The sequence below is a fragment of the Gopherus flavomarginatus genome, chromosome 3 (assembly GCF_025201925.1).
Source record: "Gopherus flavomarginatus isolate rGopFla2 chromosome 3, rGopFla2.mat.asm, whole genome shotgun sequence".
NCBI classification, from domain to species: Eukaryota; Metazoa; Chordata; order Testudines; family Testudinidae; genus Gopherus; species Gopherus flavomarginatus.
This window is the reverse complement of record NC_066619.1, coordinates 125,731,233-125,757,873: the sequence shown is the minus strand read 5'-3', so window position 1 is coordinate 125,757,873 and position 26,641 is coordinate 125,731,233. Positions and strand designations below refer to the sequence as shown.

At 48.1% G+C, this 26,641-nt stretch overlaps 1 protein-coding gene across 2 annotated transcripts in view; it reads right to left on the bottom strand.

The window, feature by feature from the left end:
- The window catches only part of FBXO10 (F-box protein 10), a 60,426-nt gene that overhangs the window by 5,493 nt on the left and 28,292 nt on the right, over positions 1 to 26,641 (bottom strand). For both annotated transcript variants that reach the window (XM_050943059.1, XM_050943060.1), the window contains 6 exons: positions 21,988 to 22,137; positions 19,366 to 19,502; positions 10,078 to 10,148; positions 8,275 to 8,427; positions 3,090 to 3,365; positions 1,371 to 1,681 (listed from right to left, as the gene is read on the bottom strand). In XM_050943059.1, coding sequence (XP_050799016.1) covers positions 1,371 to 1,681; positions 3,090 to 3,365; positions 8,275 to 8,427; positions 10,078 to 10,148; positions 19,366 to 19,502; positions 21,988 to 22,137 — 1,098 coding nt within the window. The remainder of the gene's footprint in view (positions 1 to 1,370; positions 1,682 to 3,089; positions 3,366 to 8,274; positions 8,428 to 10,077; positions 10,149 to 19,365; positions 19,503 to 21,987; positions 22,138 to 26,641) is intronic.

Here is a 26,641-nt window from a genome sequence, read left to right as displayed (position 1 = left end):
TGCAATTCTGGTCATCATCTCCAAAAAAGATATATTAGAATAGGAAAAGGTACAGAAAAGGGCAACAAAAATGATTAGGGGTATGGAACAGCTTCCATATGAGGAGAGATTTAAGAGAGACTGGAACTGTTCAGCTCTGAAATGACTACGGGGGGATACGATCGAGGTCTATAAAATCATGACTGGTGTGGAGAAAGTGAATAAGGAAGTGTTATTTGCCCCTTCACATAACACAAATACCAGGAATCACCCAATGAAATTAATACGCTTCAGGTTTAAAACACAAAAGGAAGTATTTCTTCAAACAACGCACAGTCAATCTGTGGAACTCATTGCCAGAGGATGTTGTGAAGGCCAAGACTATAACAGGGTTCAGAAAAGGATTAGAGAAGTTCATGGAGGATAGGTCCATCAATTGCTATTAGCCAAGATGGTCATGGACGCAGTCCCGTGCTCTGGGTGTGTCTAGCTTCTGACTGCCAGAACCTGGGACTGGATGACGGGGGATGGATCACTCAAAATTGCCCTGATCTGTATATTTCCTGTGAAGCACCTGGCATTGGCCACTGTCAGAAGACAGGATACTGGGCGAGATGGGTCTGATCCGGTGTGGTTCTTTTTACAAGCACTGCACAGAGACTTTGGAGAGCTGGACTCTATTCTGGGTGACTTCTGGCAAGTCACTGCCCACTCTGTGCCTCAGTTTCCTCCTTTGTAATATGAGTATAATGATCCTCACCTCCTTTGTAAAGAGCTTTGCAACCTGCTGATGAAAAGAGCTAAGTACTATTACTATCATTACAGCTGTATTCCATGAATGGAAATTCTCTTGTTCACTATCTCCTACCCTCTCCGACATCCATGTTCGTTAAGCGACAGAGTTGCTGCACATGAGCAGTGCTGCTCTGCTCTCCTGTGAAGGGAGGGGGAATTTTCGCTGCTGCTGTTTCCCTTTGATTATCTTAGTGATGCTGCAAATGACTAGCAGCTTTCACTACAGATCCAAAGAACAGAAGCTAAGACCTACGGACTTTGACCGTTCTTCTGGGATAGACACCAGCGCTGAACCCAGGTCTGGTTTCCTCCAAGTGCACCAATCCATTCAGCCTAATGAATTCAGGAGAGAGAAATTTAGACTGGAAATAAAGGGCACATTTTTAAACAGTGAGAGTAATTAACAATGGTACCAATTTACCAAGGGTGGTGGTGAATTCTCCATCATAGGCTAGTTTGAAATGAAGATTGGATGGTTTTCCCCTAAGATGGGCCCTAGTATAGAGCAAACCGGACTGTGTTACATGGAAGGTCTGAGTAGATGCTCACAGTGGTCCCTTCTGGTCTCGGAATCTAAGATTTGTTTCAATACCCACCTTCATGTCCGCCGTCTGTAACAACTGGAGGCCACATCCCCGGTTGCCTACGATGTCGTTCTCAACGATAACCCCGTCGCCCTTGGAGGTGATGCCGTGGCTGCTGTTGTCATAAATGCCATTGCCACGGAGCTCCACCCTGGCCTCGCTTTCAATCAGCACCCCTCCGAGACTGTTGCAGGAGATGCTGTTGTTGGCGATGCGTGTGAGCTGGCTGCTCTGAAGCACAGCAACCCCGCTGTCGTGGTTGGCGTGGATGGCGTTGGCTATGATGTTAAGTGCTTCGCTGCTCTTGACGTACAAGCCTGCGGCTATAAAAGACGGGGAAAGAAGTCAGTGAACTCATTCGAGTGAATGAAACAGGGCAGGGGAGACAACTGGGTCTGCTGGGTCGCCAGAGAAACAAGTCTTTCACTAGCCTGTGATTGGGAAACTCTGAATGTGCTTAACCATTCAATACCCTGAGTTCTGGACAGGAATAAACCCCCAAAATGCTAAGAAAAACTCAGGCTACCCAGCACTCAGGTTTGTGCTACGGATCGGTAAGCCTCCACTCTGAGGCTGTCTTTGGACAAAGCGGAGTGGGTTTGACGTTTGTAATACAGCCCCAAGGCCAGGCTAGTTCATAAGCTACAGAAATTTTGCCCGGCTTTCGTGATAAACTCCAGGGTGTCAGCACTGAACTGGGCAGACGCTGGAATGGGAGAGGGCAACACCACTGAACATAGAAACAACAGCTGGGGTAGAGACTGAGAACTACCAGTTGGCATAGGAGTAATACAGACGCTGCCCAAGGGTTCATTAATGGAGCCACATCTCTGGTTTCCTGAGACTCTAGCTGACTCTTTATTCAGGGCTGTAGAGAGAGGGATTTTCCATACCCCAGCTGTGGTTTCCCATGTCTTCCTGATCTTCTGTTACTACTCCTGCCCCCCACATACAAGCTCCAGCAAGTACCCTCTTGCAGGAATCAACTTTCCATCCAAGGAATGCTGGGTGGGGCTCACTTTGGAGCTCAATGCTGCTCCCTACATTAAAGCTTTTTCTCCATCTCCCTTCCAAAGGGATGATCACGGAGACCCTGCAGCCTGTTCACTCCCTGACTACCTGCTCCTTTTCTGCAGGGAGTGAAGAGAGTGGCTTTAAACTATCTTTGTGCTTCCTGAATTGTTGCTCAGACCAGTGCCCTCTCTGGCTTCAGCACAACCCAGAGCAGCCCCATGGCTGCTCTAAGCCTCACCAGCTTGTAATGGCCCTCTGAACTCTCTCTGCGGGGCTCATATACAGCCAGAGTACAATGCACACTCCTTTCCACCCTTCAACCCTGGGGGCTGCCAGGGCCTGATGTAACATGGTTCTACTGGGATATGCCCAGAGAGGAAATACCCAGTGACCGAAATCCTGCAGTGGTTGCTTCCACTCCCTTTGTAGCCTATATACAATGGCTGCAGCACTGGACAAAATCCAGTCCCTGGTCTAGAGACTGAATTTGTCCTCTGCAAGGCAGTGCCAGGCGCTACCACTGCTAGGCCTCACTCCCCTCCAGTGTGCTCCTCCATTTGCCTGGCTCCATCATACTCAGAGCTGCATGGTTACTGTGATTGTGATCTCCGCAGGCCCCAGGAGACCCCTAGAACATCTCTCCGGGAACTTAGCGGGGGGACAGAGTCAGCCCCTGGACAGCATGTTTGGGGCAGGCCCAGCTGGGGCCACGTTCACCTCCATTGTGATTGATGCTGTTGGACTCCACCAGTGCCACACTGATGGGCCGTCGGGAGGTGAAGCGCTCGTCCTCGCTGTCCAAGTCATTCTCCCAGCTGGCAGCTTCGCCCTCGTCGTTGAAGTTCTCGTTGCTGCCTTGGTTGGCGAGATAGTCGTTGGCATCATCCTTGCGGCAAAACACGGCCACCCCGTAGATGCTGTTGTGGCCAATTCGGTTGTTTGTGATGTGAGGGAGGCTGGAGGACATTATCCACACGCCACAGCCCTTGTTACCTGCAACATGCAGAGTCAGACCAACGTGTGACAGCCATTGTTATAGGCTCCAACCACAACCTAGGTCCTGTGCACACCAGAGCTGGGCGCAATTTTTCAGGCAAAACTTTTTTTCAACAAACCAGGCAGCTTTGATGACACCAAAACGTTTCATGAATTTGTCTCGGTTTCACCAAATGGTTTCGGTCAGAAAAAAACCCTAAAAATAAAGTATGAAACAAATCAAACCATTTCCATTTTTCACTTTGAAACGACTTTGTGTTTTGACATTTCCTTTCGTTTGAAAAAAAAAAAAAAAACCAAAACAAAACACATGAAAATGGTCAAAATTTAAACAAAAAAAATGCCACATGGCAGAAACAAAATGCTTCATTCAACCTGAAATGATTTTCTGTTCCACTTTTTGACTCGCTGAAAATTTTGAAAAATTCCATTTCTGGTTCAACCTGAAACCATTCCCTCTCCTCCCTGCCCCACCCCCAGCCTTGCCAGCAAACTGAAAAATCTGTTATTCACCCAGCTCTTAGCACAGACACCTAGTGCGAGACAGCCCCTGCCCCATGGAGTTTACAGTGTAAACAGACCAGACAGAGAGAGCAAGTATCATTGTGCTTGCTCTACAGATGGGGAACCAAGACCCACTGAACTGGGATCTGGGAGAACTGGGTTAATTCCTGGATCTGCCACTGATTTGCAGGGTGATCTTGAACACATCATCACCTCGTGCCTCAGTTTCCCCATCTCTAAAATGGGGATACCAATACTACCTTTCTCTGTTGTGTCTATTTACACTGCAGCTTCAGGAAAGGTCTCTCACAATGTGCCTGTGCAGCACCTAGCACAATGGGGCTACTAGGCATTGGTGAAATACAAACAGTAATAAAATCCCCTTTTGCCATTGCTAAAATGTGGTTTATAATTCAGATCCTCATGTTCCCTGGGAGCATATACTGTGATGTGTCACATTCAGCATATGCACATATATTCCTGTCCCTGTGGTCATCCTCACTCTTACTTGCTTTGTCCCCACACCGCTGTTTCCATTTACAAGATTAAACACCTACATAGATGTCTCCCACTGGTCTGTTTTCCTTTGTTTGCTGCTGGAAAATAAATCCCCCCATGGGTATTTAGGTGGTTTATTCCAGGCTCCTGCTCTCCTTGTTAGATGCTGCCAAGCTAATGACTGATGATTCCCTCTTGAGCCGAGTTACTCCAAACCAATGTCGCTCGAAAGACACTATGAAACATACTGCCATGGAAACTCTGTGGAGAACAGTACCTGCTGCGTCTGATCTGGCAATTTCCTGCAATATCCTTGGGAGACCTTATTGAATTAAATGTAAGTATCTCTGTATTAATTAATGGTTTATCGATTGGGCTGGGACTGTATGTTAGCTCTTGAGGGGGTAGACATGACAGATGTGAGACCTGGGGGTTCGAAGAACTATATTGAGCAAAGTGCCAGATAAGAATGGACTTTGGGAACAAAAAGTGTGAAGTGGTTTTCCTGGGAAACATCTAATCAGAGGTGAAGGCAAAATCCCACCTCTAGCTATGTGAAAACCCAGCCTTTGGAAGCTGTGCCCTGAGGAGAAGGCCATTGTCTGCTAATCGCCTGTTACAAGCGGCCATGATCAAAGCCCAAGCTGTATAAAGAATGACTGAACTATTCATGGTTGTTCTGGTTCTGAATGTAGGACAGTTCTGAACTGGTAACCCTGGGGAAAACCCATTTGTGGGTTTTGAAGTACTGACAGTTCCCAGAGCCCGAGATAGGAGTTGGAGTGACCTCTGGTAAGCTTTTTATCATGTGTTTAGGTTCTTCCATTGTTTTTAATGTTCTATCTGAAATGCTTTTACCCTAAGAATAAATAAATGTGCTTGCTTACAATGCATGTCCTCCCCTATTAGGAGCTTCTTTTAATTTTCAGAGTACTCTAAAATCCACATGCATGATGAGATTATCGAGGATATTCGTATGTCACAATAGGGCCAATGGTGCGAGTTTGGAATAATTTGGTTCAGGTGTATATTCTTCCCCAATAAGAAGAAAATTGTAATACACCTCTACCCTGCTATAACGGGACCCGATATAACACGGGTTCACATATAGCGTGGTAGCAGCAGGGCTCCGGCAGCGCTTTAAAGGGTCCGTGGCTCCGGCTGCCGTGGGGAGCCCAGGGCCCTTTAAATCACCACTGGAGCCCTGCTGCTGCTACCCTGGGGCTGCAGCACCGGGGCTCTACCGGCAATTTAAAGGGCCTGGAGATCCCTACGGCCGGAGCCCCAGGTTCTTTATATCACCGCTGCAGCCCTGCCACCGCTACCCTGATCTAACGGCGTTTCACCTGTAACACGGTAGGGATTTTTGGCTCCCCACGACCGCATTATATCGGGGTAGAGGCGTAGTCCAGTTGCTATAGAACTGACATGCATAGGGAGATTACCTTGAACAGTGATATTCCACAACTGAAACGGAGGTGGAGGGGAACTCCCATTGAGCTGAATGGGTCATTTCACACGGCCCAGAGCTATTGTGTCTTTGGAGCATCCTAATTCATCTGAGCACACCCCACTGAATGGGCCATTCCACACATCAACAGCACTCCTGTACTGCAGAGGGCTGTGCAGAGCCCCTTCCTTTGCACTAGCTCCCTGACGTAGGTACAAAATCTGGGGCTCCCTGCTATTCCTCTTGCTGCCTCCAGCTGGTGGACCTGCTCCTCACAGCCCATCAGTTACCACCCTCCTTTCTTCCCAGGGCCCTTCCCTCCCTACTGGGGGCATGGTGGGGCCAGGAGGAGGGTAGAGCTGGTAGCTAAAGTGGCAAATCATCCTCCTCTCACAGGTGCCCTCCAATTGTGCCCCTCACTAGCACCTCTTCCTCAAGAAACATGGGAAATTAACTGCCCCAAACCATGATTAATGCAGGTCTTCTTGTCTTTTCTCTTCCTTTCCTGTTGCTTCAGCCCTCATTCCTGTTCCACCTCTTGCCTCCCACCTCAGTAAGGGACCAATCCAACGCACACTGCATTCAACACAGTGAGTCCCACGGACTTCAGAGGGCTTTGGGTCAGGCCGTATGTACTCGGTGCAAGGCACAGGAGCCCACGCCGGGGGTTCCAACAGCTTTTCACATGTGTAGCCGTTTCATTCTGATCCTGTGAAACTGCGATTTATTTATTGCTCCAACCTGAGCATTTAATTTTAAAAAGCATATTTACTCTCTCCTCTTTTCTTTCACCTAAAGGGACCCGCTGTTCTCATTTGTATTCCCCTCTTCTCCTATTAATCCATATGTCCTCCTATCATTCCCACCACTGATCCCAGATAACACTTGTTTCTGGACCCCCTGTAGCCCAAAACAGGCTAATTGTTGCCCTACTGAACCACAGCTCTCAGCTTTGTGTGGACAGGGACTTTTCCTAGAGAAGTATTCCCAAGACTGTGAAGGCAGCAGCACTGGTGTGAGGTGAGAGATGGCCATTAGCGGCTGTTTTGCAGCCCCTGCAGGAGACACCTATCCCTAAGGATACATCATTATACATAAAGGGACAGATTCCCTGTCCAACACACACACACACACACACACCCCATGGCAGGCTCTAAGCATGACAATCAGGGTTTCGACACCCCAAGGGGAGAACAAATAAGCAGTTAAACCAACTGATTGCATGCTGTGTTATTGTACAATGGAAGTATATCAAGTAAGATCTTTATGAAAGTTTGTAATACACCAAACTTAATAGTCATTATGGTCACGGGTTATGAATGCATGTGGAAAACTGTAGTTGTAAATGTGGTGCAACGTCAGCAGCACCTCACAACCAGACAAGGGCGGCCCCAAGCACCTAACCATTGTCCAGCCCAGGAATAAAACCACCAGGAACCATCCAAGCAAAGAGAAATAGTTCGAAGCTGCAAAGAAAACCCCAGTGTTCAGGAACGAAGGGCTGGTCTATACTGGAAACATACGTTGGTGTAGCTACGTCTCTCAGGGATGTTAAAAACCCACACCCTGAGAAATGTAGCTACGTCGACCTAACCCCTGGTGTAGACAGCGCTAGATGGACAGAAGAATTCTTCCGTCAACCTAGACTCCACCTCTCGGGGAGGTGGATTAACTTACAGTAATGGCAGAACCCTTCCAGTTGCTGTTTTCCACCCCAAGCAGGTCTCTGTTGCACAAACTGCATGGAACATCTGTGCTGAAGTGAGCTGATAACAGGAGGGCTGCACAGACAATGAACCTGAGGGGAATGGGCCAAGGGTCTGGTAATTAAGAACTTGGGCAGGCCGGGTTTGAGGAGATGGGACCGGAAGGGCTGTTGGCAACAACCTGCCAGGAGAAGCTAGGCTGGTGAAAGCTGAGGTGAGACCTTGTGATTGTGGGCTGGCTACTGGTGTTGAGGAACTTTCACAGCACCAAGGCCCCTGAAGATAATGACAGAACCTCTTACTGGTCTGGGTAATCCACAGAATGTGAGACTAAGGCAGAACAAAGGGAGTGGAGATTGGCTGCAAGTCCCCAATCATGGATTCCTCTGGTGTAAAGGAGTCCAGTGGACACACACCAGCTCCCCCCATCACCAGGGACCCCTCCCCTGGCACAAGGGCTGTGTTAGGGACAGGGAAAGGGAAGGAGGAGTGGCTATCCCCAGCTAGGGTATGGTCCCTTGGAGACCACAGCCAATTGACACAAGTTGGAGCAGCATCCAGGCTGCTCTTACTTGTGCTGGGTTGGAGAATCAGGGAGCCATAACTGACTTCCTTCCCACCTCCCCAGCCCTTGCTCAGCATGGAATCCAACGCTAAAGCTGCACAGGACCTTTGATTAAGCAAAAGGCGGGAGAGCACTGTAGGACGTGGAGAGCTCAAGGCATTTTCCACATTTTTGGCTTCTTACCATAAATGGTGTTTCCTTCGATCAGCCCCTTGCCTCTCTCTCCCACCACCACTCCATCCGAGTAGCCACAGCAGATCAGGTTGCTCCTGAGGACAGGGTCACCCCCGCGCCGGATGTCTGCCCCTCCCCACTGGTTTTCACGAATGACGTTTTCTAACACAGAGCAGAAGAGAAAAAAAAATCATCTGAGAGCCCCACGAAAAGAAAGGAGGCTGTGCTGCGTTCCTACGCACTATCCGCCCCAGGGTGTAGCTGCTAAACAATTACACATCTGGCAGTCACACACTGCTGGGAAGTCCGCATTCCCCCAAGGAAGCTGAAAAGCAAAGTCCCTATTTGTATCAGGGGCAGAAGAACCCAGCTGGGGAAGTGGGGAAATGATGCATCTACAGCTGAGCTGAGTAGATTCACAAAACATATCGAATTCTATCCTGAAGTCAACAGCAAAATGACTATAATGGAACCAGGATTTCACCCACCATTGATTTAGCAAATTTCACCTCTTTTTGTTTGCAAAACATCCCACAGAACTGGGCTGAATTTGCTCTCGGCCAAGGTAACAGGAGTTTTACTGGATTGGCCCTGGATAAGCACCGTTTTTTACCCAATCACAGAGGGGCCTTATCCCAGCTCAACAGAGCAGCAGTACAAGACAAAGGAGATGCAAGAAGAACAATGGCTGGAGACAGGACACGTGATTACAGCAGAAGCTGATTACTGCTGTTTAAAAAGGCTGCTGTGTTTCGAAACAAAAGAAAAGATTTAATTTTAGCATGAGCCACACTATTACTATCTTCTATGGTCTAGTGAGTATTTATCCTGCCCTGTCTCTTGGGAGCAATTCAGCTTTAGAAACCTATTATCTTTTTAAAAAAATCCACAGTGGTGGGCCTGTATTTACTTTTTTTATGATGGAAAATAGGGCAACAATTATCATCTTGTCCTACAGAACAACAGAAAAGATTCAATTAAGTATAATTACTGTCTGTAACTGCAAACGGAGGGCAGCAGTGTATTCAGCAGCTTAATTGCACTTAGTTGTATCACTAGTTCTACGTAATTAGCCTCCCTCCTTCCCACGTATATGGTCAGCAGAACAATTCCTAGGGGAAACAACTCCAAGATGCCGCTGAAGTAGAATCACATTGACGACTCAAGCTTGCCATGAAAACCAAATACTGGATGAGTAAAAATACACTTGATCTGGAATGCTGCTTCCATAGCACAGCTCTACGAACAAACAACACCAAGGAGAGATCAAGGATTCCAGCGAAACAATATAGAAAAGACACGCCTGCATTCTCCCTTACTGGCATGTGGTCTGATGATCTAAGACCTGATCTACACTGGGGTGGGGGAGGGAATCGATCTAAGATATGCAACTTCAGCTATGAGAATAGCATAGCGGAAGTTGACGTATCTTAGATCGACTTAGATTGACTTACTTCGCGTCCTCGTGGCGTGGGAGCGACGGCCGCCACTCCCCCGTCGACTCCACTTCCTCCTCTCGCCCTGGTTGAGTTCCGGAGTCGATGGGGAGCGCGTTCGGGGATCGATGTATCGCGTTTAGATGAGACGCAATACATCGATCCCCGATAGATCGATCACTACCTGCCGATCTGGCGGATAGTGAAGACATACCCTAAGTCTAAGGTTGATTCCAATGGAGTTTGCACCCAGCCACTGAGTCTAAAACAAAAATAACTTTGCAAGAAAGATGCATCTAAACATGACTTAGAAGCTTGATGCCCATTAGAAAGCACCGTCTATCATGCATAACAAAGCTGGTTTTAAATTATATACCTATTATTTGGCCTCTTCCATTCTCATTCACTGCTATCCCAGCTGCAAGCCCCTGGAATATATGGTTCCCACTAGAGTAGAAAGAAAGGAAAAAGTTATCTACCAACGTGGTTGCTCTTTTTATTATATGTTCATCACACACACATTTGCCCTAACTAGACTTTGTGGATTAAACGAACTGACGTAATAGCCCTTATATCCTTTACTCATTACCCAGCAGAGAGCGCTTCTGTTCAAAGTGCTGCCTGCTTGATTGGTTCTAGGCTGCAGTTCATTTCCTTTTCTTCTTTAATGAGAATGCATCAAGCTTTGTAGTGACAATAAAATGGTCACGTGTAATCAGGGAAAAATAGACAGAGGAGACAATACATGCAGAACTGATAAGACAATGGAGCTGCAGGAGTTTGGATAACTTTCACGTGATTCAAAATATGAACTGTAATGCCAATCAAATGAGGAAAACACGCTGAAATACAAAGCAACAGAAGCAACCCTATCATTAGAGACAGCTATTCTTGGAAACGTACATCATATTGCAAGTCCCACTAATATACTTGTTATAAAACATAAAGAAGCTGCCACAAAATTAGGAAACAGCAGGTTTGAAAAATGCTCTCTGCTCACAGATTATCATCAATATAACCCTCACACCTGAGTAACGGGCATCAAATGGGATGATCCTCCATTAACACAATGCAGAGAGAACCTCTATAACGCACATCAATGCATCAATGGAAGGCAAAGTAAACAGAAAAGAATAGGCCAGATTCTGCTTTCCAATGCAAATCCACAATTCAAGTGAAGCCACATGGGTTAGTCCTAGCTGGCAAAAAAGTTGGCCTGATACATCAAAGCATAATGTGCACATTTTATTTCAAAGCAAAAATAAAAGTTAATTATTTTGGTTCAGAAGCACCATGGGACAAGATGTCACACTGTTTATTCTGGAACAGGGGGACAAATCTTACTGTTATTTACACTTCCGTGGTCGCACAGGGGTAAGTAAGGGAGGATTTTGGCCCAGTAAGTTGCACTTTAATTATTTTCAGTTTGCTATGTCATAAACAGTGGGGTAAGCCAGAGGGTAAAAACCACAGAGTTGTTTGTTGGAAAAGCAATTGCAGTCTGATCCTGCAGACACTTACCCATGCTGTCCCAATGATTTCAACAGGACCCCTTGCACGAGCAAGGATTACTCACGAGAATAAGGGGCCCTACGTCTCACATCTTTGCAACGTTGGGCATAAAAGGCAACACACTGCAGTTTTTGCTCCCCCTATTCTCACTGTAAATTAATGAGTGGTCGACATTTGGGATACGTCTCCGTGCAGTGCACCGTCTCTGTTCATGGACTGTGCTCAAGCAGTAAGCAACATGGAGAGTGCAAAAGCCCAGATCCTCAGAGGTTTGCAAGGTCCTGATTTCCATTGATTTAAATATCTATGAAGATTTGGGCCAAAAATCATTAGGGTCCTCTACACCCTAAATGGGCGGTGTTTTATAACAGACAGTCCAAGGCCACAGGAAGTGCTGAATGATCATATGGGCATTTGGTCATTATATATTGACTGTCTCAGTTTGTGCACACTCAGAGCATGTGTTCATTTACTCCTATTTGCAATTGTATTTGTACTATATAGAGAAACATCCACATTTTCTCTATTACTAGTGTGTTTTGAGAAAACTGCCTTAATAATATTACAGCATTATGCATTAGGATCTCTGTGTCCCTGAAATACAATGCAGTACTCACAAAAGACGCAATATTTAGAAATAGCTATTTATATATAGAGCTGCTGCCACACAATAAAGGGAGAACGTACCACACCTCTGCCCACACACAAATACGCACACACACATCCACCCAACTATTTAATTCAGTTAACTTTCCAAAAATGCATCTTCTGTTCTGCCCCAATTCAGTGAGGAGGTGCAAACATTTAGAACAATAGCCAGGACTGGTGCAACCATTTAGGCTGCGCTAGGATTTGGGAGGTGGCATTTTTTTCGGCAGCGACCGTGGTGGACGGATCTTCGGCTACCCCAGTTGCTGCCGGCATTTAGGCGGAGTGAGCTGGGGCAGGGGAGTGCGGGGAGGGCCGCCTGCAGCAAGTAAGGGGGGGAGGGCGGCACACAGGGGAACTCCCCGACTCAGCTCACCCCTGCTCCGCCTCCTCCCTGAGCGCGCCATGGCTGCTTCACTTCGCCCGTCTAAGCTGATTGGCACCGCAAGCCTGGGAGACAGGAGAAGCGAAGCAGTGATGGTGTGCTCGGGGAGAAGGCAGAGCAGGGGTGAGCTGGGGGAGGGGGAGTGCCTCAGGGCGGAGGGTGGGGAGCTGCCGCGAGGGGGGGCACGCCTCAGGGCAAAAGGGGGGAGCTGCCGCGGGGGGGGGTGCCTCAGGGTGGGGGATCGGGGATGGGGAAGGGCTCAACGTGGAAGTTTCGCCTAGGGCGTGAAACATCCTTGCACCGGCCCTGACAATAGCAGCTCATTCACAGGTATAACACACTTCAAAATGCACTGGAGAAACTAACTGTAACCCTTCTGCCCCTCTGAGTTGGCAGCAACAAGGGCCGGGTTCAGTATCCAGGGGTTCCGTTTCAATAACCCAATGCCAAACCAGCTCGAGCCCACACTCAGTGACCTGGGAAAATCTTACACACACCCCTAGGCGCCTCAAAGAGGTAATGCTTCCCCTCTCGCAAGCACAGAGTCTCGGTGTAGCAGAAAAGGTTTAATACATGAGATAAACAACAAACACTAAATTGGGAAAACACCTCAACTAGAGTTCCTAGACCAAACCGTGAGCAAAGACCCACCCCAGGAAATTGGGCTGTGTCCTCTTTCCTGGGCTCTTGAGTCCAGCAACCCCCAAATCACCCACAATCCCAAAAGTCCCACAATCCAAAAGTCTCTGTCCTGGGTCAGTGCAGCCCCAAAGTTCGAGCGTCTATCTGCGGAGGTCCCTCCCCCCAGCCTGGATAGAAAGGGGCACCTTACGTGGTCCGGTGCCAACTGCCCTGCCTCTCCATGGGTTCTGCTCCCGCCTTCTCCACAAACTGCTCCACTTTACCAACCGCTCCACTCTGCTCCTCCAGCCATCCTCACAAACTGCTTTGCTCCACCAGCTGTCCCGTGAGCTGCTCCAGTTGTCCCTGCAAACTGCTCGGCTCCGCTCGCTCTGTGGGCCGCTCCACCCGTCCCACAGCTACTCCGCTCTGCCAGCCGCTCTGCTCCACCAGCTGTCCCATGATCCGCTCCAGCCGTCCCCACAAACTGCTTCATTCCGCCAGCTGCTCTGTTCCACAGTATAGCTTCAGGCTCCCACACTAGTTAGCACAGTACTCAGTGCTCTCAGCTCAGTAACTTCAGCTCTTTAGTGATTTCGGCTCATAGCAGGGGAGCCCCAGTGCTAGTGCACCATTAGCCAAAAGTGAGTTCAGCTCAGTAACCTGTATCCAGATTCTTAAGGGAATAAAAAAATCAACTCTGACATTCCACGGTGGAGAGAGGAGGATGTGCAATTGGTGTTCCGGGCCCTCACAAGGGGCCCATACCATCAGCTACACACACCAGTCCCCAACCTCTCTCACTTCATGGGGTTTTGGAACCCATGTCCCATGTTTAGCAAGTACCACCCAACTGAGGTTGAGTCATCTCTGTCACAAAGCAGTCCCACAGCTCCCCATTCACACAATCAGGGTGACAAACTTTTTTTTTTCCTGCCCCAATAACAAAGAAATTGGGGATCCCAGAGCTGTTAAAATAACCATCCCAGTCTGCTGTGGGCTTATGCTAAGTGGAGGGTGGATGCCAATGCAAATCTTTACCCATTCTTTGAAATTCTTGGAATTCTTTCCACATTCCCTACAATTCACCACCAGATGTCAGGGTAGTGCTCATCCTGACTCTGCTTACATAACTATGCCCAAATGTTTTGTTTGGCAGCGTGATAGTATCCTTTAAAACCATTACTGCTGTTTATTGATGACCTCCTGGTGCAGGCTCTGTGACAAAGATCAGGCAGCTGAATCTTTTGTCAGTGCCACCTTGTGTCTTTATACTAAGGGGCCATGGCCTGCCATTGTTCCATGTCTCTTGCCTTACACTTAGATTACAAACTCTGTGGGGCAAAGACTGTCTTTTTGGTAAATGTCTGTACAGTGACTAGCACGGGGGGGGGGGGGTGTCAGTCCTCTAGCTGCTACTGCAATACAACTATAATAAACAAAAAAAAACCAGTCATTGGGGTTAATGGGAGTTTTGTATGAAAAGAGATGGCTGGTTCCTGTGTGACTACGCACCCTTTGCACTGACAGTGCCTACTCTCAGAGGATTGCAGAGCAATTTGCAGAGGTGACTATTACTCCTATTTTACAGGTGGGGAAACTGAGGCACAGAGTGGTGCTAACGATTGGGGTTATTCAGTGGCAACAGGGTTTAAACTGAGCGTAGGGTTCCCCATTCAGGGGGAGGCAAGGGCTTCTGGCTGGCTGTTTGCAGGGATGGTGGATCAGCCCTGTTGGAGAGGGGCTGGGGAGTGGAGCTGGGAGGCAGCGACAGAAGCAGAGCCCTTCCATTCCCATTTGCACACAGGATCAGCACGTGGGCTTCCTGGCCGAACAGCCGGAGGTAGAACATAATTAGCAGCACTCAGAGCTTGCGATGTGCACGCAGCATTTGCCAAGAACTCAGTACCTGCCAAACTGCACCGCACTGCACTGCCAATGGGCTTCTTTCATCCGCCTGGGCTGCTCTCGCCAGGTTGTTATGAACTTACCGGATCGTGCTTTGAAATACACCGGTGTCGTATCACATCGCTGGCCAGCAAACACATTAGCGTGTGCCACCACTGCTTTGGTACCGCACCGAGAGTGCGCATACAATATCCCTTTCTCCTCCAAGTCCGCAGAGCAAGCTCAGCTCAAAATGAATGCAGATGAGACAAAAAGAGTCATTCCCTTGGGGATCGTTTCACTCTAGCCAGGGGAAACACTCAGGGAAAGCCAAGGCCCCTGGGTGCCGTACCAGTAAGTTCCAACAAGGGGCTGGTAGGTTGTGAGTCACCTATGGCTGACTTGTCACTGCACTGGATGATTAAACACTTGCCCAGGAGATTCAGCTTGTCAGTGGGGGACAGTTAAACGCAAGACAAGGGAGGCTGAGAGGAAGGGCCAGAGATGCCCTGGATCTCTGAGCGATCAGATCTCTCCCCTTGCACTGAGGGAGAAGCTTTAGCTCTGGGGTGTAACACATTGGGAATGACGCACATAGCATTGGACCTATGCAGGAGTGCGTGAGGCCTGTTTGCCGCGAGGACTCCAGGGAGACGGAACCCCGCCCTGTGATATAGGGACCCTGCATTCTCACCCGAGAGCCTCTTTGCAAAGGAGCAGTTTCACTGATGTCAGCACCATGACATCCTGGAGCATCTGCACACTAGTGTGATTAAGGATCTCCCACCAGGGCCAAAATCCCATAGCCTCCTAACAGCGATGGGTCATCATCCAGGATGAAAAGAGCTTTCGCCTGCAGCCAGTGAAGATGTGTGAGGCCTTTGGCAATGCTGTGGAATGGGAAAGGGTTACTTCATCTCCAACATGACATATGATCTACTGTGAGAAGCTACAAGCTTTACAGTGTATTAAAAGTCTCCCCTCCGGCACCAGAGTTAGTGCGAGTCAGCCTCACTCAAGCGACTCCTCTCTAGTCAGCCTCGCTCGACTGAGAATGGCCCGGCCGCAAGAGAACACTGGAGCTGCTGGCTCCTCACTCAGGTGTGCTGCTGAGATTTCTGGGAGCCCACCCCCTGGTTCTTTGCACTGCACTCTTTCCCAGCAAATTATGGGAGAATTTGTCTGTTGTGTCTGGGCATACCGGAGGAATTATGGAAAGGCACTGGAGGACTTGTAACTCTCAAGTGGAGCTAGCCTGCATCCACGCTGCAGGGTGGCCCTGTTAGCAGCTGACGAGTTGTGCTAACTCGAGCTGTAGCCGATGGACCAGCTGACTCGAGGGAAAAGCACCACTGCACTTGAGTCAAGGGGATGTGTGGATGGGACTCAGGTATGGGGCAACACTCGAGTTTTAACTCAAGTTAACTCTGTAGGGAAGACAAACCCTGAGATTGCAGCCACCTGGCAGGCAGCAGAGAGCACCCCATAGATTCCTAGGCCAAAAGGGACTCCCAGGATTAGGGTCCGAAATGGTCAAGGTGCTTTTGGAAATAGGACTGATGCTCCTAAATCACATAGCTGCTTTTGAAGTTCTTACTGTGGTGGGGTAGCTCCGTTTCCCTTCTCAGGCACTGAATCGGACAACAGGGATAGAGCCAGGGCAGTGGGTTTGGTTTCAGCAGTAGCCACGGAAGACTTGTTGTCCCACGGCGTTGTGAGAGCAGCCCAGAATAATGTGGTTGGAAGGAATAAGAGGGCTTCCGAATGCAAGGAGAAATCAGGCATGCGACTGGTAGTGGAGTGAAGGCAAGGGTCCTTTTAAATTCCCATGGCCTGCTCAGCAACGATTGGGCAGAATAAAATTTCTTCCCCTACTGGAACCCAAGAGTAAATTATGCCTGCCTCTTCCTTGCCTTTCCTCCTCTCTTGCATCTACAACTGATCCTGATTACTCTTGATTATAACCTGCTTCGGCAACCTGTCAACAACACTGTGACTAGGGAGAGAATGAAAGCTACATAACTAATCACTTGCTCTTCAGCCTGTCTTTCTCCAGACTTATTAGCCATATCGCCAAGAAGACCGGTCCATTTCAGAAATTGCTACTTGTCTGATGGAGCACTTCCTTAATCCTTTATAAAAGAGACCCCCCTCTTGACCCTGGTGTTTTACAGCACAGTAAATCTGTCTTGCACTTGCCAACCCTAGCTCCCATCCTGGAATAAGTGGTTCTGCAACTGATACTTAAGCCTTTTTACAAGTAGCATACAAGAATACTTTCAGCTCTGCACTGAGCACAGAATGTGGACTAATGAGAAGTTAATGGGAGTTTTACTTAAATAAGGACTGGAAGATTTGGGCTTAATTATACATATTTTTAGCATGAATAATCACATTCTGCCTACTACACATCCCTTGCAGTTACAATTCCACAGATTTTTCTTCTCTCCTTGCCTAAATTGGTGTGTAGTGTTGCTGTGAGTTGTTACATGCATTTCATCCTAGATTCCACCCCAGAGGGGGCTACATTTCAACAGTGGCTGAAGTGGCTTTAATAGACTTTGTGATGCAGTTTGGGCTCCTTCAGGATGAAAGTCACTTTATCTAAATGCACAGTATGGTTATTACTATTTAAAATACAAAACTCAAAGTACTTAAAAGTCAAACAAAAGAGCATCATGGTGGGGGGAGGCAAATGAAGGGAATATGGCAGCTTATTTCACAACATTAAGTGTTCTAATATTGTATGTTAATACAGCAATTTTCATCCCAACATGCTTTACAAGCTCTAGTCCATATATATGAACAGAATGAGAGGAAGGGCTCCCTAATGATTAGGGCAATAGATTCAGACACAGGTGAGCTGCATTCATTTTCCTATCCTGGGGGGGGTGGGGGGGGGGAGAGAGAGAGAGAGAGAGAGAGAGAGAGAGAGAGAGAGAGTGTGTGTGTGTGTGTGTGAGTGTGTGTGTGTGTGTGTGTGTGAGTGTGAGTGTGAGTGTGTGAGTGTGAGTGTGAGTGTGTGTGTGTGAGTGAGAGAGAGAGAGAGAGAGAGAGAGACAGACACTTGTTTCTCTGCCTCTGATCCTGACCTCTGCACCTGGGAAGATCATTCTTCCTTTGTTTACTTGGACTGTAAGCTTCACAGGGCAGGGACTGTCTGCCACTCGGTGTGCACAGTGTGGGGCCCTGATCTCAGTTAGGATCTCTAGGTTCTACTGCAATATAAATAATAATACTAAATGCAGCCATGTCTGGAGTGGGAGGGCAGCAACCAACCATCCCAACAGCAAGGGGCAGGGCCATTTCTGACCAAAATGACCAGGGCAAACCTCTGAACTAAAATCAGAAGAGAAGAGGACTCGGTGAGCTGCATGGCTTTCCGTTTCCCCTCAGGAGAGGCGGCTGGCACGTACCATTAGGCCGTGCCTTTTTGCTGCCTGTTGCCCACTGACTCTGGCAGGTGCAGAGTATAGATCCATCCCCCGCCCCTCCTTGGAACGCACCAGGCATTGAAACGCTTCTTACCAGAGAGAGCAGCAAGGTCAAGATTAAGGAAGAGGCCGCTTTGCTTACCGTGGGTCACCTGCACCAGAGGAGTGCACCCTCTCACTCCCACACCACGAAACCATCTGTCCAGGTGGCAGTGCCCTGCAGGATCCATGCCCTGCCCTCAGGGGGAACATTCTGCTTCCCATGCCAGCAGGGTTGCGTGCACAATTCTAAGGCAGGATATGACCCAAAGGAGACGTCCCACCCATTTTACCAAGGCTAAAAGGATTACTCTCCTGAGGGGAGGAGGCCAGAGCTCACTTTTCAATTCTAGCATCAATGACTAATCAAACTACCCATCTGCTGTGATTTCATGACAGGGTTGCCAGGCAGGGTGTGCATGAGGGGGCAGAGGGGGATGGATACATAGAGGCTTTAGAACATGATCAGCATCAGACAAGATGATCACAGCAGTTCCTTCTGGCCTTGGGGAGCCTATGACATGCTTGGGGTGATTTTGCACTGAGTCTGGATCAGTCCCAGCATGGATTAGCACATGATCCAATCTCTGCTCTCTATAGCCAGGAGACACCCTGGAAAACAGCACATGCTGCCCCCCTCCTCACCAGGACATGTGCTGCATGTAGGAAGAGTTCACAAAGAACCACAGCCAAAGAATGAAGTCAGCTGAATTCTGCTAGTCTGAAGGAAACCTGCCAGGCTCTGACACTTCTGTTCCAACGGATCGGCTGTAGTCAGCAAACTCCAAAAGAAATAAGGTGCTAGGAGGATTTTCAGCAGGAAGACAAACCAGAATGGCAATTACTTGTCTAAAGATCAATTGCTTCACTCCCCCCGACTCTGAGTCCAGAAGCCACCTTCTCTGAACAACGCAGCGCTAGCAAAGCCCATTTCCCTTTTAAATCAAAGGTCAGCATTAGAGAACTACACATGGGAGCTCTTGGGGGACAGAGGCAGCCACAGAAAAGCCCCATGACAGTGATATTTCTGCTCCTTACCTGGGGAAGGAGGTTAATACATGAAAAACAAACAGGGGATGGGGGAAGGGAGACAAACATGAAAGGAGGGAGTGGGAGAGGTCATTGCTTAATAACATACCTCACAATGGGGTTCCCATTATACAGAATATAAATGCCAGCTTCTTTATTCCCATAGATCTGATTGCTACGGATGATGCCTTTTCCGTTGCCAAGGACAACGATGCCGGAGCGAAGGCCACTGTGTATCTTATTACACTGCGATTTCATTTATGCACATGCGGAGAGAATAAAGGCAAACCAGGAGAGAGATCACTCAGACGAGTACATGACAGGAGATTGCAGGCGAGAGATGGACAGCTTGTATAGAGAGGGATGTGGACAATGGACCCAGTTGCCAGGAGGGGTCACAAAAACAGAAACCCCTTTAGTGGACCAAAGTCTTGTTGCACTTTTAATTTTCCTGCATGAATTTATTGCGCACTGAAATAACTTTAAAACTGCCACACTGGGTCAGACCAATGTCCACCTAGCCCAACATCCTGCCTCTGACAGTGGCCAATGCCAGATGCCCCAGAGGGAATGAACAGAACAGGCAATCATTGAGTGAGCCACCCCATCTCTCATGCCCCGCTTCTGGCAATCAGAGGCTAGGGACACCCAGAGCATGGGGTTACATCCCTGACCATCTTGGCTAATAGCCCACAATGGACCTATCCTCCAGGAACTGATCTAATTCTTTTTTTGAGCCCAGTTATACTTTTGGCCTTCACAACATCCCCATGCAATGAGTTCCACAGGTTAATTGTGCATTTTGTGAAAAAGCACTTCCTCCTGTTTGTATTAAATCTGTTGCCTATTAAACAGATGCTGGATGTACAACTCTGGCATGACTGGAGTCCCCCTTCTATGTACCCAGCTGCTACAGTAGCATTGCACCCATCCCCACCCTGCCCTGCCAATGGGTCCTGACCCTGGATAGGTCTGGAGCCGGAGATCTTCATGCCCATTCAATCCCTGGCATGCCTGAGGACACCCAACTACAGTTGACACCCAACTAGGGTGCCATGCTGGCCAGTGTCTCTCTGTGATGTGCCTGCTGGGTAGAGGTTTATCATCACCGAACTGCCGGCAGAGGAGGAAAAAAAAAACTGGTCAGCCCTGATACGAATTGGGGGCAGCACCATGGAAGTGAAAGCTCTATCACTCCCGAACCAGTCAGGAGCCCTCCCCGCTGCTGGAGAGAGGAGTCCTGTACAGCTGACATGGAAAGGATTTTGTTTTGTCCGCGGAGGGCATGATCTGTGAGTGGAGCGATACACCTCAATGCTTCTCACACACATACATGGGGCCGCCACTTAATCTCGACGCATGTGAATGTCCTGCTAGGTGCACTCAAATGGCAACACGCTGCCTTTACCGCAACCAGGCCCGGCTCTTTCAGGGGACAGAAACAGAGGGGTAAACAGAGCTTGCTGAGCAAGCTTAGAGCAAGGACGGCGAGTGTGTCACACTCAGTCTTCCAGTTTCCTCCACATAAAGATCTCTCTGGGCTCTACGCAAGATCATACTTCTTGGTAGCCCTGGAACACAGCCCAGGTCAGGCTGCTTTGGTCCTGCGTCAACTCAGCTCGTTATGTCATCTGAGTGCTTCCTGTAACCAAGGGAGTGGTTACAGAGTGCTGACACACAGCATAAGAGCCCAACCTAAGCCGATCCGGGGCAGATGGGCTGAGGGGAGGAAGGACAGAAGTGCTATGGGATAGATTTTCAGAAATGCTCAGTGCCCCACAGCTCCCGCTGAGAGCAATGGGGATTCCCTTCTCCCCAGCTGAGAGCAATGGGAGCTGCTGGCTGTTCGCTCTTCCCAATGGGAAGCTTCTGTTTCAAGTGCTGCAGAGTTGCAAAATACTGGATTTTAAACCTGACCCTGGCGCAGGGCTGAATATTACCCATGCTGGGGCTTGGACCAGCGCGGCCTTGGGGAGGTAATTCAGATTAGAAGCAGTGTTTGTACAGCACCCAGCACAATGGGGTCCCAGTCATGACTTAGACCTTTGCATGCGACTGTAATAACAATGTTTAATAAATAGTAACAATACTGCCCATCCTGGAAGTCGGCACGTGGCAACTTAGGGAGGAAATTCCACATCAGAAGGGCAAGAGGACACGTTATTGGGGCTGGTTGGGTTTTTTCCCCCCCACTGGTGGCTGCTGCTCAGAGATTTAAACCCAGGGCAGATAGAACGGTGGGCAGAGGGCAGGTGAGCTGATCCAAAGCGCAAGGTGCAATTTATCACGACTGCATCATTTACAGCATGACTGCACAGGTGACTTCACTGCTATATTTCAATGTCCATTTGATATGCTATTTAGAATGAGGAGAATGCCCTGATGCCCTGTAGGTAATTGTTCTTTCCTTAAGCATAGCAACTGCAAGGTAGGTGACATTTGGGGATTATTTAAATAGCCCTATACCCTGTTTGCCTTGAGTCACCATTTCAATGTCAAATGAAATATGTTTGTCCAACAGGAGGCCCACTGAATCAAGCAGATTATTTTGAGGCAGAATTCACTAACGAAGAACCCAAAAAGGTTAGACTTGGGGCAAGAAGCCAAAATCCTTTAGTTCTTAAAGGCCAGGGTGACTCTCCAGGGCAGGTCAGACAGGAACGTTTGGTGCCTTTTTGGCCCCAAAAAAGAAGGAGCGTCAGACAGGTCCAGGCAGAGGGAATGTACCTACCAGTATCAGGGGGTTGGCTCCCTTCCGGATATCTACCCCCGCCTCGCAGTTTGAATGGATGTTATTGTCTGCAATCAGACCTCCAGCTGCCAAGCGCAGAAATATCCCTGATGCTTTGCAGTGGTGAATGTCATTCTTCAGCATGATGATCTACAGGGCAGAGGAAAAGCAATTTTAGTCAGTCTGTGTCTGAGGAAGGAACCTCGCAGGAAAAGCATAGCTTTAACCTTCGGCCACCTCAGGAGTCCCTGGTATATGGAAAACTCCCATTGCCTTCAACTACTAGCAGTGTTATGTTCTGTGTTATGATGCCAAAAAGTTCATTAGATTCACAGACTTTAAGGCCAGAAGAGACCATCATGTTCATCTAGTCCAACCTCCTGACCTCCATCGCAGGCCATAGAATCTCACCCACCCCCTCCTGTAACAGACCCCTGACCTCTGGCTGAGTTATTGAACTCCTCAAATCATCATTTAAAGACGTCAAATTACAGAGAATCCACCCTTTGCACTAGTTCAAACCAGCAAGTGACCCGTCCAATTGCATTCATCTTTCTTAAACATGGGAGACCAGAACTGCACATGCTATTCCAGATGAGGTCTCACCAGTGCCTTGTACAACAGTACTAACACTTCTCTGTCTCTACTGGAAATACCTCGCCTGAGGAATCCTAGGATTGCATTAGCCTTTTTCACAGCTGCATCATATTGGCGGCTCGTAATCATCCATTACACTCAAGTCTTTCTCCTCCTCAGTGTCTTCCAATGGATATGTCCCCAGTTTATAGCAAAAATTCTTGTTGTTAATCCCTAACTGCATGACCTTGCACTTTGTACTACTAACTTTCATTCTATTTCCATTACTCCAGTTTTCATGGTCATCTGCAAATTTTATTAGCACATTCCCACTTTTTGTTCATGAATGAAAACATTAAATAAGATTGCTCCCAAGACTGGTCCCAGAGGAACTCCACTGGTAACTTTCCTCTTCAGCTGGACAGTTCACCTTTCAGCATGACTCATTATAGTCTCCCCTTTAACTAGTTCCTTATCCACCTTTCGATTCTCATATTCATCCCCATCTTCTCCAATTTAACTAATATTTCCCATGTGGAACTGTATCAAATGCCTTCCTGAAATCCAGGGAGATTAGCTCTACTGCATTTCCTTTCTCAAAAAAGTTGTTTTTTCAAAGAAGGAGATCAGATTGGACTGGCACAATCTACCTTTTGTAAAATCATGTTGTATTTTATCCCAATTACCATTTACCTCTATGTCCTTAACAACTCTCTCTTTCAACATTTGCTCCAAGACCCTGCATACAGCTGAGGTCAAACTAACAGGCCTGTAGTTTCCTCAAGCACTTTTTCCCCATTTCATAAAAATAGGAACTATATTAGCAATTCTCCATTCATAGGGTGCAACCCTGTGTTTATGGATTCATTAAAAATCCTTGCTATTGGGCTTGTCATCTCGCGTGCCAGTTCCTTTAATATTCTTGGATGGAGATTATCCAGACCCCCTGATTTGGTCCCACTAAGCTGCTTGAGTTTGACTTCCACCTTGGATGTGGTAAGTTCTACTTCCAAATCCTCATTTCCATTAGCCGCCCTGCCACTACCCCTGAGCTCCTCATTACCCTGATTAAAAACTGAGACAAAAGTATTTGTTTAGGTGTTGGGCCATGCCTGGATTATCTTTAATCTTCACCCCATCCTCTGGGTTCAGTGGTCCGACTTCTTCTTTCCTGGATGCTTCACAGGAGGCAGGGCCGACTGCAAGCCCCTCGTTCACACTGGTGAGCAGTAAGTTGCAGCCCTAGCCCCATTGATATCAGTGGGCACACTCTCGTGACAGACTGCTCACCAATGGCAGTTAGTGTTCCCAAAGCGACACACCCTTTCTGTGGTGCAAGAGGCAGAACCTGCATGGCCCCTTTGCAAGATCAGGGCATAAATCCAGAGAAGGCTTCTGGACCTGGCCTACAGTCTCCATCCATACAGTGATAAAACACAGCTATCTTTTTCCATATCTTATTTACAAGCCCTGATGTTATAAGGAACAAATACACTTGGCTGCAGATGCTTTACACTCCGATACAAGAAGTGCAGCCATCTGTGGGGGGAGATAGATATTGCACTCATTTGGGGGACATTCCCCCAGCACAAGCTCTATGCAAAGCTAAATCGTACTTAATCCCTCCAACAGGAGGTCAGTGGGATCAGCTGGTGCATGGGGCTGGGTTCGTCATGGGGCGAGTTTTGTCTTGAATCCACTCCAGTTTCACCGTTGGAGCCCTGGCTCAGGTTTCTGCAAACTGAATGTGTGGGTCCCAGCACTTTCCCCAGTGACATCTGCCCAGCCCCACAAGAGATACCCGTGACTTGGCAGCCTAGGCAGAAGAGGGCCACTGGATGTGTAATCTCTTTGGAGCAGGGCCTGTTTCATTGTGTGAAAGCAGAGTCAATTCCCTATTCAGAGAGGGGCGGGTTTAAAAAACTGGGATTTGCATAGGAGGCTATTGGGACTGGGATCCTCCTGCCCACTCAGAGCACTGCCGACCCCAAGAGTTCAAAAAGCACAAGGTCCTCAGAAATCATGAAATTGACTTAAAAATCACATGCTATTTAAAATGATCTGTTTTGGATCCTTTTGCTTTTCCTGTTGTGTTTAGAGCCTTTAGGAGGTCACATTTTCAAGCCCTCAATCACTATGAGGATTAGATTTTTAAAATGAAAGCAAGTCTCACATAATCATGGGACTCCAGGAGGCGAGACTTTAAGGAAAACACCACCCAAGTGTGAGAGTCACAATAAAATCACAAGAGGTAGTAACACTGCCATCATTTTCACTAGGCTTTGGACACCTGATTCCCTTGGGCAGCTCTCAATATCTGCTCTGATGGCAGAGAGACCAGCTTACTGCCTGGGTTATCATTCCGGAGCTAAACATTTCTTGTCATGCCAGGACTTTAAGATCCTTACCATGAATTTCTCTTCGTCCATCTCTGTCTCTCTTGTTTCTATCAGCTGCTCCCTACTTCACTGCAGCAGCCATCACAATACCACTGAGAGAAATCCCACAGCTGCAGGATTAGGGTTTGACTAAGTGTCCTTGCCAGTCAGTCCCCTGCAGAGCTGAGATGCTCCATGATGGCTACAGATGGTCAATGCAGCCTAGTGGATAGAGCACTGGCATGGGACCCAGCAAACCTGGGTTCTAGTCCCAGCTCTGCTGGTGACCTTGGGCAAGTCACTTTTCCCCCACCTGTAGAATGGGGTAATGATACTGGCCTCCATTGCAAAGCACTTTGAGAAGTATTGGTGAGAAGAGCTGGATATTATTAATATTCTCTTACACACAAATAATATTTTAATGGACTCTTTCTGGAAAATCCTGGGCCTGATCCTGTTATTCCACTCCTGTGCTTGGCTGGTAGTTTCAAGCCACCTTGCTGCTTCCCAAGCTCTGTGGCCATGCAGGGCACAAGGCCTCAGGGCTGCTTTAACTTGTGCACTGCTTCCCGAGGCTCTTTATCAGCCCAGGAGGCTCAGAACAGCAACAGTGTAGTGCCCTCTGGTCACAGCCCACGTCATTTCTCTATGCCAGGGCCGGGGGGTGGGGCAGAGATAGAGCCCTTACACCAACCAGGGAAATGCCTGCACACGCTGCATCCATGGGGGGGGGGGGGGTTCCCACACATTTTAAGGCCGTTTTATGCCACCAGAGCAAATGAGCAGCAATCCTGGTCCTTTCTACTCAAGACGCAGTGCAGAATTCTGGAGATGAGTTAACAAACCAACACCCACAAAACAGTCATCCTAGGAACAATAACAGTGTTTAAAATAAAGCCTGATGGGTGTGAATGACAAACAGTGCCGAGGGAATTCTGCCACACGCAGAAACCCAGAACTAGATTTTGGGTTGTTTGTAAAACAGTCAAGTCAGGTCTCGTTTGGAGGGATTTTTGTACATTGTCCACAATCTCCCTTTATTTTAAAGGCAGGATTTGTGGTTAGAGCGCCCATTCGGGAACTCTGGAAGCTATTCCCACCTTTGGCAAGGCATAGGAACACAGGAATTGCCAAGGTCCATCTAGTTTAGTATCCATCTCGGCCAATGGCCAGTGCCAGAAGCTTCAGACAAAGGTGTAAGAATCCCACAGTAGCAGATGTGAGATAAACTGCCCTACATTAGCTTGCAGTCTGAGTGCAAATAGTTAGAGACTGGTGAGAGTGAAGCAGGAGGTTTTACAGCCCTTCCAAAATGTTTAGTGTTAATTATAACTCTGGATATTCTTTTTAGCCACACAAAAGTCCAATCCCCAAGCTAAGTTATTGGCTCTGGCCACTTCCCGTCGTGGTGAGTTCCACTGTCTAAGCATTGTGTGGAAAAGCAGTGCCTTTTATCAGTGTTGAATTTGCCACCTTTTAATCTGGCAGAACATCCCCCTGTCCTTGTGACAGGACTTTGCTGTGTGACCCTGGGCGAGGTCACCCCATTATCTCTGCCCCTCAGTCTGCTCCCCTCTACAACGGGGTAAGAGCACGTCCCTGCCTAACGAGGGTGCTGGGAGACCCAGAGCAGCCGATAAAAGGGGCTAGGTCCCTGTGGGGGACGATTATTGAGTCTCTCACCAAATGGAGTCTGTTAA